Source organism: Phyllostomus hastatus, unplaced genomic scaffold (assembly GCF_019186645.2).
Source record: "Phyllostomus hastatus isolate PE091 unplaced genomic scaffold, TTU_PhHast_1.1 phas_scaffold_78, whole genome shotgun sequence".
NCBI classification, from domain to species: domain Eukaryota; kingdom Metazoa; phylum Chordata; class Mammalia; order Chiroptera; family Phyllostomidae; genus Phyllostomus; species Phyllostomus hastatus.
In genome coordinates, this window is record NW_025334041.1 from 38,075,255 (window position 1) to 38,090,704 (window position 15,450).

Sequence of the window (15,450 nt, forward strand, 5' to 3'; positions counted from 1 at the left end):
AAGAATTAGCCTTTCTAACAAATTCCCAGATGATACCCATTCTGTTGGCTAAGGAACATACCTTGAAAATTACTAGGTTAATGGGTAAAATAATTTCACCTGTCTACTTCAATGAGCTGGATGTTTGTAAGTTAGTCTTAACAGCTGTAAATCATTATCAAGTCTTTCAATGATGACTGATTTCATCAATAAAGTATATAACAATGGAAAAGGATATATAAACCTTAGAGACTATGATGTATCAAGTGTGTATTAATTTGCCATTCTGCTATGATAATATTGTTATGAAATTCTGCAGCTATTCACTGAGAGTGACTCTGTGTCAAGTGCCATGAAATATGTACTTAAAGTTACAGGAAAGAAGCCAGGCATAGTTTCTTCCTTCATGAAGCTTGTGCTCTACTAAACATTATCTATAAGCAGTGATTGATTTCTAATGATACACTCTTATAAACTATAAACACATGTTTTTCATTTAGTCTGATTTATATGTAATTTTCTATAGATTGGTTAAGAGATAAGCATTCCATATTTTAAATGTGCACAACTGTTTCATATCATTGTATAAATATAACCATCAGGCTGTATTTACATAAGTAAAATAAAATGGAAAATTATGGCAGCTCATGGCAAACTTCTGGTTTGCTTCAATTACCTGATTTTTGTCCAGCAAAAAGATGGAGATAATTGCTATAATACTCTACTATAGCTACTAACTTAAAATGACTTTCTGTGCTAGGAAGAAATAATTTTAAAAGCCTTCACAAAATTAGTTGTTCTAATATTGATGGTGGTTTGGGAGTTAAAAAGATTGTGATGTAACATGTCATATAACATTACTCATTTTATGTACCAGTTTCAGCTTATAAAATGAGTTCTTAAGCATTCTTGTTTAGAGATTCCTAGTTTGATTTATGATGCTTGAGGCTTAACAGATTTCCAAAGTTTATATTTTTATTTTTCTACCTGATTTTAAAATTAAAGATTACTTTTTAGAAAATTATATGTTTTTCCTATCCAAGTTTATATATGACATAAATATATGGTATTTTTGGACCATAAGACACACCTAGGTTTTAGAGGAGGAAAATAGGGAAAAGAGTTTTGAAGCAAAAAATGTGGTAAAATATTTAATAACATAAATAACATAATATTTCACAATGTAAATGTAAACAGAACTCAACAGCAGCATTAACAATCATTATTCCTCCTAAATAGGGTGTGTCTTATAGTCCAATAATATGATATATATTCTATGAATAATAAAAAGTTTTATCTATTCCTTCTATTTTTTGAGAATAATAATTTGTTCTCTTATGAACTATTAAAATGTATAGAAGAAGACAATAGTATGGTGATTGCCAGAGGGGTTGGTAAAGGAAGGTAAAAGAAGGTAAAGGAGGGATAAATGGTGATGGAAGAAGACTTAAGTTGGGGTGATAAACACACAACAACTTACAGATGATGTACTATAAAATTGTATACCTGAAACCTGTGTAATTTTATTAACCAATGTCACCTCAATGCATTCAATAAAGGAGAAAAAAGACAAAAAATCCAAACACTATTTGAGATTGCTAAAAATTTGTGTTCATTTTGATCATTGATATTTGAAATTTAAGAACTTCATATCAGCAGTTCTTCTGCCATTGTACAAAAATGAAAATGTCTTTTTGTTGTTTTCTCTCTTTTAGTAACATCTTCAAGGGGTCAGCTGTGTGTATGTACAGCATGAGTGATGTGAGAAGGGTGTTTCTTGGTCCATATGCTCACAGGGATGGTCCCAACTACCAGTGGGTGCCTTATCAAGGAAGAGTCCCCTACCCACGACCAGGAACTGTAAGTGACCTAGGTGCTTAAAACATAAAATGAATAAATTTCTGCTAAACATTAAAAATAGCAGCTATACACAGATATTAAATTCTGATAATGTTAAAGATTCCAAGACTGTAAATGAAAGCAAGGCAAGGATTTTCTATGATACCATGGATTTCCAAGTTTAAAACCATGTTCTTTACAAATATCAGTGTTTAAATCCAGTTATTAATACCCATAATTTTTGAGAAATAGATTTGGAAGCCTTATTTATTTTCTTTTCTGAATGGGGTATAATGAAAATGGTCTTTATGGAGAGTTGAAGCAATTAGTGTGCATCTGGACTTGTTCTCTCTGATCATAGAAAAGGCTCAAGGAGTGCATGTGAAATGAAAACAAAACCATCTTTTTAATCAATATTGTAGGTAAGGAAGACGTGTGAGGAAATCCTGTACAGTGAGCAGGGCCTGTCATTGCATTAGATGCTGTCTGCCCTGGTCAGCCTCCCCTCTCCCTCCAACAACCCTGCACACACTCCGGCGTAGAGAAATAAATAAAACCGGACAAAACTCAAAATCAAACCAAATCTGTTTCTTTAATTTAAAGTAGGGAGAAAAAAAGAAAAGACTTCAGGGCCTGACCAGGTCATTTAGTTGGCTGGAGCATCGTTCCATACACCAAAGGGTTGGTGATCAATTCCCAGTCTGGATCTATATGGGAGGCAACCAATCCATGTCTCCCTGTCTCTCTCTCTCTCTCTCTCTCTCTTTCTCTTTCTCCTCTCTCTCTCTCTCTCATCAATAAACATACCTGGGGTGAGGATAAAAAAATTAGTAATTAGAAAATTTTTGTGTGACAGACCCTGTTGTATGAGATTTATATATATATATATATATATATATAATCCAAAAAACAATTATTGTTCCCATTTCACAATTGAGGACACTGAAGCGAGGATAAGAACCAGCATTTGGTCCAGGCGGTTTGGTTCTAGGGGCTGTGTTCTCACCAGAATTCACAGAGAGTTGTTATAACAAGTAAAATTAAGTCAGCAACATGGATAAGTTCATTAATCCCAAAAGGTGGCAGCTGAGAATTTATTTCATCAGTTACTGGAAAAAAATATACTGTGATCTTCAAACAATGTGTCAGTAGATGGTATTTGTTTTTAAAGAACAACCTACAGTTAATTAGTACTAGATGCAAAACTAAAAGGCCAGAAAGGCAAGAAAATGACACAAACATAGAATAAAATAAAAATAAATAAATTTCTTATTTTAACTTTTAGTCACACATTTCTAAATTTTTACAAGCCATATTTAAAAATAAAAAGCAAAAATAAGTAAATGTCATAAAAATGTTTTATTATTTTTGCTAAGAATTTTCATAGCTTTTTGATATTTCTATAACAATATAAATAATTTTATAATTTACTTAAACAAAAAGTAATTCCTTAAATCCCTTAAATGTTACATGCATATGTATTCAAATGTGTATATACTTATATATTCATAAGTAGATAGATACTCCTCTCATTTCAAAACAGGTTTATTTATTTTATTTCTCATGAATTATTAATGATCTATATCAAGGTAATTACAGACAATTGATTTCTCCTTCTAGGCCTCTTTTAAGAATCTATCTATATTCCTTTTAGCTCCAAGCTGTTAAGTGGCAGAAACTGCGTCAGTGTAAGACAAAAAGCAAGAGACTGGAGATATTGTACTCTGAATGCTTCTACCACATAATTAAATGCAATGAAAAGAGACAGTGAAATCTGAATTTTCCCATTTTTGTTGTGTTGCCTTATGTGGAATATTTACATCCAGAGGTGATATTTCAACAGTATACTACAGAGCATCCTTTCTGAGTGTCTATGGCCATTATCTTATCTGCTCTACTCAGTCTATTCTGAGTGGTCAGTTTCTGTGCCCTGCAGATTGAACACTTAATAATATCTCTCCTTATCCCTAAAATAATTCTAATCATTAAAGACATAGTACTTGTGGTACATATATTCAGGTACTCTTTCAGGGTTATATCAGAAACAAAGCAATAAAGAATAGTTTGTATTGCTTTTAGGTTGAAAAGAGCGTTTGTATTTCAGCATTGGCCATAGGATAAAAATCAAATATATCTAAGACAGTTATGCTGAGTTTCTCTAATCTAATGATTAACCGCATGTAGCTTTAACATATTCCATTCATTAGTTCAAACACTTCATCTATTACATAAATAAAATATGTGGTGTTGTCACTAATAGAGTCATCCAATCTTACCGTACACTGAATTCATTAGAAGCATTTGCAATTTGGGGTAAGAAAGAACAACATAACCAAATCCCATTGAGACTTAACATATGTTCAGAAAATATATAGTATATATTACATATACTAATTTAATTAACATAACTTTTAGTTGATTATTTAAAAATATATAACCATAGGTTTAGATTCACAGATCATTTAGGCCACATATTATTAGAAAATTTATAATCCTATTCATTATATTTTAATCAAAAGATATTCTCTTTATCTTATTAGTGTCCCAGCAAAACATTTGGTGGATTTGACTCTACCAAAGACCTTCCTGATGATGTTATAACATTTGCAAGAAGTCATCCAGCCATGTACAATCCAGTGTTTCCTATTAATAACCGCCCGATAATGATCAAAACAGATGTAAGCTATCAGTTTACCCAAATTGTAGTGGATCGAGTGGATGCAGAAGATGGCCAGTATGATGTCATGTTTATTGGAACAGGTAAATATTTAACTTCAACTCTCCATTTTCTTCAGGACCATTCAGTTGAACTAAGTATACTGAGAATTAAAGGCAGTTTTTATAGTCACGTTCAAGGTATAGTTAAACTCTAATAAATGCCTAACAACATGAACATTCTACCAGGATAATGTGTTATCTTTTTGAACAAGTTGACATACATTAAATTAACTTTTCTTTCAATTGAAAGTTGAGAAATATAATCAGGTAAAGCTAATAATTAGGTGAATAATCAATGTCTATAATTGAATCATAACTCTTTTCTGGACAGTGTCTTCTTAGATCAAAGATGAATTATTCAAACCGTACCTGAAATTGCCAAGACATTCAATAATGGTTTCCAAATGAGTTGATGTAAAGTTATCCAAATTTTTAAATTCCCATAGGGTGCAAATTTTCCAGGAAGTACATTTTGGCAACAAAACTTGTTCAGTGTTTTTGCCATACAGTGAGAAAAAACACTTTATCAAAAAACAACAAAATGGACCTACGTGATCATCAGATATATTTTAGATCCATTTGTATAGAAATTTATAACATATTTTTACTTATTCTACTATTAGAAATATACTTTTTATAGGTATATTTTCAGAAAGAATTCCATTGCTATTGTGACATATTATTTTATTTTTCCCCTACTCTCTTTAATAATACTATTTTGAAAGTACCAGTTACAAATCTGAAACTTGCTACTTAGGGTCAGGTTCCAAGGTAATAAATTCCTAGTCTCCATTAGCATTGTTAACTGACATAAATCAATGGCAAACTGAGTGAGTGCTCCACTGAAACCTTGTGTAATAACATTTATTTTCCCTTGGTGAGAAACAAGGGAAAAATGCATTAACTACAGGGGAATGGCAGCCTTGCAGTAAGTGCTTTAAAGACTTCCAGTTTTATAACAAAATTGTGAAATACTTATGTTATCAGATATATCAGTGTCAGGTTCTGAGCAAGTCATTATAGTCTGCTTTTGTGAGTGAGAAAGGTTCTCTATCAAATAAAAGCATCCCAATGAAGCTCAGTGTTTGATAAAAGGCAATGAATAGTAAATATCAACTTCTGATCCTAAATATCTTTAGAAATTATAAGGTGATATGATTTATTTCCTATAAATTTTAATTTATCTTTTAATGTCAAATTAAATTAATTAGATCTCTCTACAGAATAATTAATTTTGTACATGAATGTCACACTTGCCTATTTCTTCACCTCTGGCCTAAATATGGTAAGAAGTCCCTCACTCACTGTCAGTGCAACAAAAGCTTGCTTTCAACTATGTGACCAAAGATACCCAGTCATGAGTTTTTAATCCCACTCGGACACAAGCTGTCCTTACAGGAACCAATTGCCTGAGCATGCTGACTGTATGATGTGGACGGCTATCGGTCAGCACAGGCCAGGGTCATCTGTCAGCAAAGCAAATTGATTACAGTAATTTTATCTTTTATACTAAGTAGCACATCATAACGTATTGATCCGGGTTGAGTAATCTGATTCAATTTGTGTGAAATTGTTCGAAATACTACTCGGTAAAACTTGATCGGGAACCCAGATAAAGTTATGTTTGGATACCGGAGGCTGATCAGAGGCACTGAGCAGGTTAACCTAATTTGCCTTTAATCTTCGGTGTTATAAGGAGTTAAGGTCCTATAAACAGAGAAAGATCCTCTGAAATGATGATTTTTTTAAACTTTATGAGGGATATGCTAACAACTTTTTTTGATCTCATATTGATAACCTGAAAATGGTTATCAATGATATAAATACATTGAATTATTTTTCTGGTATAATTTATTTTTCTTACTGGCAAGATTTTCTCCTCCAATAATGACCCTCTTAAACTTGATTAAAATGAGCCAAGTGAGGCTAAATATATTTGACCAGCTGATTAGAATTGAAATGGTGAAGAGTCAAATTTTTTATTTTAATAAGGTCCTATTTTGCATGTTATCAATGTGCTGGTAAATACTGGAAACTCAATATGCACTTAACCCAACTAAGAGTAAAGTGACAGTTCTCCACATTAAAATGGTTTGTCTCCTTTAACAATGAAAGTTTGAATAAACGATGTAGAAATCTATATAAAATATATTCAATTTAATAGTTTTTATAATTTATGTTTCTGAATTTTAAAGTTTTATTACTCTAAAATTGATTAACCAATATGTTAACCAAAACTGATTAACCAATTATTACAAAAACACTATGATAAGTAATCCAAGGTGTTTATTTTGAAAAATCAAGTTATTGTCCTTCATCACTTACTGGTCATTGAGCTGGCTTCAGGGGCCTCTAAGTACTAAAGGCTTTCAGGGGACAAGAAGATGAGCTCTCAGGCTCTGAAGCTCTAATACTGTTCTTTCTGTTGCTTGACAACATTCCTGGCTTTTTGCATCTACATTAAATTTTCATAGCAGTCCCTGATTTCATAACAAAAGTGGAAAAACCTGTCATGTCAAAGCTGGTAATATTTTAGGTTTTTTCTGATACATCTGACATTGGAGATTAAAAATAATAATAACAGTCTAACCTAATGATTATTTATATTTGTAATAATGCAAGTTCAATGTGACATTATCTTCATAACTTTGTATATTCTAAAATTTCAATTCTTTTAATATCATGCTATGTTTGTAGTTTATCTAGTTGCATGAAATGCATATGAGTATTTTACTAATGCTGTAACAAAAATAAAACAAGGAAGACTGAGGTCAAAATGTTACTTCTAGTCAAATACTGACTCCATTCATTAACACTGAACTCTGTTCAGATCTATTTAAACTCTGCTCTTCTCTCCACTTTCTTTCAAAGATGTTGGAACTGTTCTCAAAGTAGTTTCAATTCCTAAAGAGACTTGGCATGATTTAGAAGAAGTTCTGCTGGAAGAAATGACAGTTTTTCGGGTGAGTGCTGCTTCATTTCAAGTGTCAACAAGTTCAGTTGCATGTCTTTCCCCCAGGACAGCTGCACACTCAAGTTGGTATGGACAAGTAGTCTAGCATACCCTTCTAATTAGGTTGTCAATTAGAAAGCCAGACACTAGTCAAAATAAACCTTGAAATTCTCAATGCCAGTTAAATATAAAAATGTAAAGAAATGTATTCTTGGCTCATATTTTGTTTTCTCAGTGATAATATATATGATTTACATTTTATATCATGTATGTTAAGTTACCTCAATGAACAAACTTCATGAGCCCCCACATCCAAAATCTTCTCTTTTACACTTAACAATATAACTGAGATGGTAGTTAACTTTCATGAATATATTAAGGGAATATATATTCAGAATGAAAGGGGAATGAATGTATTCAACCATTCCATAGCCTATCCATGAATTGCATTACCATATTTTCACTAAAAATTAGTTTTAGAAGAAAAAGTTTGAGATTTTGTAATCACTGGTAGCACATTTTGTATGGATTCCTAATCTACACATTTAAGAAATTTACGATACTTGTCCCTTTGTCCTGAATCACAGAAGGCCCAGCTAGATTCATATAGGATTGGGGTAGAGGCAGGAGGATATGGGTTGACCTGAGAGAGTCCGGCTGAAGTAATGTAGCATTCACCACAATGTCTTTTTCTTCGGAAAGCTGGCTAATTAGAAAAGTTTGAATGGAAGCACATCTTGGTAGAAATTAGTTATAATATGACAGGGAAGTAAATGCCTGTGAAAGGTGTTATTTCAATTGGTTGATAAAATACTAGAGCAATCATATAAGACTGCAAAGTAAACTGGGATTAGAAGACTTTTGTGGACAGAATGAGAAAATGCTGGATGTAGTCTTATAGTTCACAATTATCTCATTTAGTCTCTGCATGTCTCAGTTACTTTATAAAATGAAGCATCTGAATAGATATTTACAGTTGGTTAATCGTAAACAAAGTTTTCCCAAGACTTTTTCTTAGCCTCATATTTCTAAACCAGTTTATTAACCTAATTGGGCTCTTGCTTACTATTCAGTACTGTTTTGAAGGAAAGAAGTACAATATGGCAAGATCCTGGTGTATATTCATTTGATTGAAATTATGATTAACACTGAAACAGTAACCGATAAACTTTGCCATAGGCATCTGGTAGTAACAATTAGCACTGTTCCCATGAAAATTGAACAGTAGGCTCTTCAGTCCTGTCTACATGGCACTTCTGTAGGAACATTTACACGATCCCTCTGAGATTTCCCATCAGTACAACAGCAAGAAGAATGCATAATTCACAAGGAGGCAAAAAGAATTGAAGATACTACATGTTAAACATCCAGGACAGTCTAGGTACTGTGCTCAAAATTTTATTGCTAATTTAATGTTATTATTTTAATTTAGCTAGACTGAAAGTAAGCCACATATCCAGTAGCATTTTCTACTAATTGCTGGTGTAAGTCTTCAAAATAATAAAATCATCATAATTATATTATGATTTTTTTAATTGGGTAGTTGGGCTTTATTTTACTTATGTCTTGTGTAGGGCGATGCCTAATACCTATTGTTCACTAAGCCCCATTTTAGCATTTACACACTGAGACTTTAATCTACATATTCAAAACTACAGCTTTCCAAGTGGACTGTGTGAGCAATATTGAGTCCATCCAGAGTTAGCAAACAATTGTGGGCATTGAAGGGTAGATAAATAAATTGTGGTGTTGTGTCCACTGTTGTGTCTTTTAGTACCTAAAATATGTTTTCAACTAATATTTATTAAATAGATGAAGGGATCAGTATTGATGAAAAAATGAAATATGAGAAAGTAAAGACAGTCTTCCTCAGGGAGATCATGGTAAAGTGAGGTGCCAAAATATGAGGAAGAGAAACTGGGAACAGCAACAAGTATAACAGCAGTTATACCGCTGATTATATCCCATATTATTCTCTACTAGAAAAAAATGCCAATTCTATATATTGAAAATTAATATTGCTACCAATGGTGCATATGAAGTTATAGGAGATACTGAGTATGCTAACCTAAAAATTTCTGAATTATTTTTAGAGTTTTTATTTACAGATTCACCATGGTTCATTTTATATTTCTCTTGAGTTGTTATATATTATTTTTAATTTTAATTATTAATTCACTGTTATTAATTAACAAGTTAATAATTTACTAATATTCATAGTGAATTAATAATTCACAATTAACAAATATATTGTACCTACCATGAATCTGGCACAATGCTAAGTTCTGGTGGTTCAGAGTTAAATGCCATAAACATGGTCCCTGACCTTATACAGCTTATAGATTCATATGTGTTTTCCCTCATAGTTTTAAGGACTTAATTTATCATCTATTAGTACAATTAATTTTTGCCTTGTGGAGTTATAAAAAGTTATATCATGCCATTTTATTTCTTTTCTACTTTTTACCTTTATTTTTTTTTAATTTATTTACTATTAGAGAGAAAGGAAGGGAGGGAGAGTGAGAGGGAGAGAAACATCAATGTGTGGTTGCCTCTCATGGGCCCCCTACTGGGGACCTGGCTTAAAACCCAGGCATGTGCCCTAGACTGGGAATTGAACCAGTGACCCTTTGATTTTCAGACTGGCACTCAGTCACTGAGCCACACCAGCCAGGGAATCATGCCATTTTTAAATTAAAGTTTTCTATTATTTAATTATGTTCTGGTATGTTATAAATCAGAACATGCATAATTTTGCAGTAATGGTGTATTCTAGCTAATTTTCATTCCCCATATCTCTAGAATTTTAAGCTTACCTTTTTCATGTTAGCTATATTCTTTAGTACATTAATAAAAATTTTTGTTTAATAAGATTAATTTATGCTGATCTTAAATGACTTATAACAACATCTTCATAGGTTGCAAGCACAAATGTTTAATACTTATTAGATGTTTTTAGTGTGTGGCAGTTGCTGGAGAAATATACAACTGAATTACACTTATGATCACTATTAAATGGCATCTGTGTAATTTTTAAGAGTCACTAGAAAGTTCCTTTATCAGTCTTTAACAGTTAAATACAAGTAATCAATACTGTACCAGCATAGAAATATTGTTTATGAGCTTATGATTTTGTAAAAAAAAAAAGACTGATTGCAACTTAGAGCACATCTCTTTCCATAGATAAATGCTCCAGTTTGCTCATATATTGTCTGCTCTGCATTATTGTCATTATTTCTATGGTCCTCCAGTAGACAAAACATATCTGAGCAGAGTTTAGAGAAATATTTACTTTCAACATTCTATTCTATCAGGCAAAGTTCATACACATATTGTGGTCTAGCAACTGAAATATTTCACTGTCAAACTTTGTTTAATTTTGCAGTGGGAGGAAAAAAACAATACATTGAAACAGTTGCTATATACAATAAAAAAGCAGAGAGAAATGTTGCAGTCTTTATATTTCTATTTGATCCTTGTGATTCATTCCATTTAACATAAAATTAAAGAGTGTTAATCTGTTCTGGCTGGTATGGCTCAGTGGATTGAGTGCCAGCCTGTGAATCAAAGGGTTGCCTATTCGATTCCCAGTCAGGGCACATTCCTGGGGTGCAGTCCAGTCCCCAGTAGAGAGTGTGCGAGAGCCAACCACACATTGATGGTTCTCTCCCTCTCTTTCTCCCTTCCTTTACCTCTCTAAAAATAAATTTTAAAGATTTATTTAAAGTGTTAACTTGAGCATTAGGGTAGTGTGACCAGGTAAATAGACAAGGAACACATTTAGGATCAATGGAAGTATCTGACACTTTTGGATTTTAAAAAGAAAGACATTTAATATCAACCAACCAGTTAATTTTACCATATTATCTCCAGTAGACCATGTTCATTATGTACCCTTGCTGAACTGAATAACCAAATCTCATATAAAATCCTGAATTAGAGCCAGTGCTATGTCCATTACCATCTTGAGGTTGGTTTTAGGAAAACACCCTGGCTATTCACAGAACATTCCAGTGGCTTAGGTTATATCCAAGATACTTTTATTTGAGTGAAATCAAATCCCAATCAGAATATAGGAAAAAATATTCCCCTGTAGTAAAAATTTCCACTTTAGAGTAAAATTTTAATAGGTAATAAGAAGTGAAATAAAATTGGCATTGTTACAGGAGTCTAGAAATGACTTTAAATTGCCATTATATGTTCAAAATGGTACTAACATACTAAGATAAACTTAATTCAAATATTATTATAATCATAAATTAATACTTGAATCATATTTACTATGTGATCCTAAACATATTGGGTACAATCAGTTGATCCTCAATTTCTTCAGTTCATAATTTTTGACTGTTTTTAATTAAAATTACTAGTAAATGATAGCTATTGTTAACTAGTTATTCAAATAAAAGTCTCCTTTAAAATGCTTGAAAATTCCACATATATATCTTGTTAAAATATTAAAGGGATGTAAAAGTCAGACATGTGTTGATTTTTACTTTTCTCCATGCAGGATTTTGTTTCCAGTCCAAATCGCATTTTACTTTTGAGACAGTGGAGTATTTACATCAAGTTGCAGTGCATTTAGTATGATGGGTTTTATAGTCCTATTGACAGCAAGGCATTGCAAGGTAGTTACTTCAATAACACAGACACTTTAAACCAAATTTATGCAATATTCCATGACAGCAGAGCAAGTAAATGAAAGAGTTTAATTTTCATTCAAATATAAGGCAAAATTGATGCTTTCTGAAACCTAGACCATGAACTCATTCTAAAGGAGCGCCATGTGCCTAGCCTCCAGAGAGCAGCAGCGTTGGATTGTCTTAGGTTCAGCAGGTTGAAAAGCTACATAAGTACAAAAGTTTAAAAAGGTTTAGGTTAAAATATCTGAAAAAATATAATAAATTAGAATCATAGAAAATCTTGAAAAGATGCTAATTGCTTAAATACCAATTGTATTTGCAAGTGAATCTGTTTGTGTGAAAAAAATGCTTATAAAGTTATATCTGCTTTAAATGGAAATTATATTTACCATCAGTTATTTCTCAGAAAAATACATAGCTTCTTTAAATGTATGTCATCTTAATATATTACCTATTAACTCAACCACAGGTAGTATATAGTATACCTTTCATTCCAAACTGTAATTAATTTTCTAGTCTAAAAAATAAATAAGGTTCTTTTAATTAAGGGATTCTAAGATCTTAATTTAAGAATGTTGAAATCATAATGTGACATAATGTGAGTCTGGCATGGATTGGGGTTAGTTTTGTTTTACAATTTATGTATGAAGTAATTAATTCATTTTCATCTACCTTGTAGATATTTAATTAAATGATGATGAAATGTATGAATGTTAATCAGTTTCCCTTTTAAATAGTTTCACTTAAGTTCTTCAAAGAACTTAGATACATATAACTTCAGTTATAATAAGCTGTTAATAATTCTCTAAGAGGCACTTTCCTTACACCTTGACTATAAAATACACCTTATGAAAGCTTGCTTGAAGTTCACTACTTACATAATAACCTAATCATTTCTCATATAAAATTCTTGGATTGGAAGAAATTGCTATGGAAAATTTCCTAATTCTTCTAAATTCTCTATTTAGGTTCATTGATTCCAATATTATATAAAACTAAATAAAATAGTCATCTTTGTCTTTTAAGGTAAAAATCATTGAAGAATTGTCCCCTGATCTTTGTGATTTGATGCTACTAAATTCTAAAGATTGTATCTCTTCATAGAGAAAATTGATAGAGATTCCTCTTATCATAGTTGTCTTTATGGGCTATAATTCCTACAAAACATTTTAAATGTTATTAATTTAAACTATGAAAATGGGGAACTATGGAAAATCTCTATATTAATATTATATAATTTATTATATACAAATCTCCCAATTAAGTTAAATTGCATGCTACATTATTTTTCTAATTTGTTTCAAGCAGATTATCTTAAATTTGTTAAGAAAATCTTGCAATTAGCTCACAATTTGAAGTGGAAATGTGCAATTTTGCAGCACATAGTGGGGTAAGTTAAACCACAAGAGTGTATGAGCTCTCCAGGAAAGAATGTGGCATCCAAAGGAGAGTAGACAGGATTCAGCAAAGGAAAGCTAACATGTGAGGAACAGCTAAAGCCTGAAAAGACTCTCAAAAAAAGCTAACAATAAAGAATCAATAAAGAGTTCCAAGGCATACAGAAATTTAATATAGGAAGCAGTCAAGAAGAAATAAGTGGTCAATAGTGCCATATAAAACAAAGTCCAGAAATAATATAGACTTGAATTTGTCCACTCAGCAATACAGCGCTTTGGTGATTTCTGCCTCTGATGTTGGTAGCCAACCTCTCTTGTTAAGGGTTAAACTCAGTGGGCCGAGGGATGAATGGCACTAAATGGGAAATGAACAAATAAAAACAGTGAGTCTAAATATAATAGATTCAAAGAATTTCCAGCTAAGCTTGAAGGATTAAGGACTTTTAAAATGATAGGTGCCTTTATCTCATATATGAATTCAGTGGAAGGATCAGAATATACTGGGCAAAGTAGAAGAGATAGGAGAGAAAGGAGAAAATTGGTAAAGGATTCATTCATTAATTTACTGCTGCATTCATTCATTCAGCAGATACTGATGGAGAATCTCTAAATGCCAGGAACAGTCCCAGGTGCTAGGGATATGGCAGTGAAAATAGAAATAATACCTGTCCTAAACTTGGCCCCTCCTCATATCCTATCAGCCTGCCTTAATTCCCGCTGTGTGTCTTTCACTTTCTGACAGCAGGCAAAAGGGCAAACAAGAGTCACAACTGGTAGGATAGGAGATTTAACATCCCTGTGGGCACCCACTGAGTAATGGAATGAATGAATACTTTTCCTGGTACAAACCTCCGTGGACGGTTTTGGCAGTCATTGCCCTCTATTCTCAGATTTTCCTTCAGTGGTGACTTCAATGACATATCCTTTTACTGACTTTTCCTCCTTCCTCTCAATTCTTAGTTCCTTACTCTTGCTCTCCATCTGTAGATAAAAGCATACTTGAGACTCTGCTCTGGGACATTGGGGGAAACTCATAAGACACAAGATAAATTATATGCATATACTTCTAGGTAATGATAAGCACTAAAGAGAAAAACTAAAGCAAGAAAAGGATATGGGTATGTGTGTGTGTGTGCGTGCACGCGCACTTGCAAAAAGAGAGAACAAGCACATTTGCAAAAGTGCTTTATATTTATTAACTCAATCTTTTCAACCATCCTGAGGATGGTACCATCATACTTATTACTTAGATGAGAAAACTGACTTACAAAGAGATTATGTAGCTCTAATATCACACTTCTGTCCAGGTTTGAGTTACTATCTAAATACATAGAGTTTGGAACCAGAGTCTAGCTTTTTACACTTTAAGGCTCAGATTCAGCCACCTATAAAGAAATGCCATTTAAGATTATTTTTCTTACCTAAGCCTCATTCTCATTAGTGACCTCCGAAACCCCTAAGAAATCTCCTTGGTGTTATTTGTCATTGGTGAAAGATATGGTAGAGCATAGTTCAATGAACTAAGAGGAATAGGCTAATGAGTTCAGGTGAACAGCATTTTGGTAGTCTGAATTCATCAAAGAACAGTATTTATTATTGCTAACTCTGTGTGTTCATGATAGGCTTCAGTAGAACATATAACAGTGTTTTCATCCCAACTAAGCCCACACAGTCCTCAAAGGCTGGAAACTAGCCTAATGCTATCAACTCTTCATTGGTGTTATTAGGAGTTGGCCTGCCACTCTGCAGGCCACAGTGTTTGCCAGAAAAAGATACACACTTTCACAGAAGGCCAACATCAGAGATGTTCACTCTGAAACCATGATGGGTCAAGAGAAATGCAAGGCCTTTCTGTAATTATGTCAGAACACAGATAAGAACATAAACATTGCCCAAACCATAAAAAGTAACCAAATCCACC

General features: G+C 32.6%; 1 protein-coding gene across 1 annotated transcript in view; it reads left to right on the plus strand.

Annotated features, from left to right (window-relative positions):
- SEMA3A (semaphorin 3A) overlaps positions 1–15,450 on the plus strand; it is a 205,977-nt gene that overhangs the window by 165,300 nt on the left and 25,227 nt on the right. Inside the window, exons 10-12 of the mRNA XM_045828814.1 lie at positions 1,695–1,839; positions 4,359–4,578; positions 7,408–7,499. Of these exons, the coding sequence (XP_045684770.1) occupies positions 1,695–1,839; positions 4,359–4,578; positions 7,408–7,499 (457 nt within the window). The remainder of the gene's footprint in view (positions 1–1,694; positions 1,840–4,358; positions 4,579–7,407; positions 7,500–15,450) is intronic.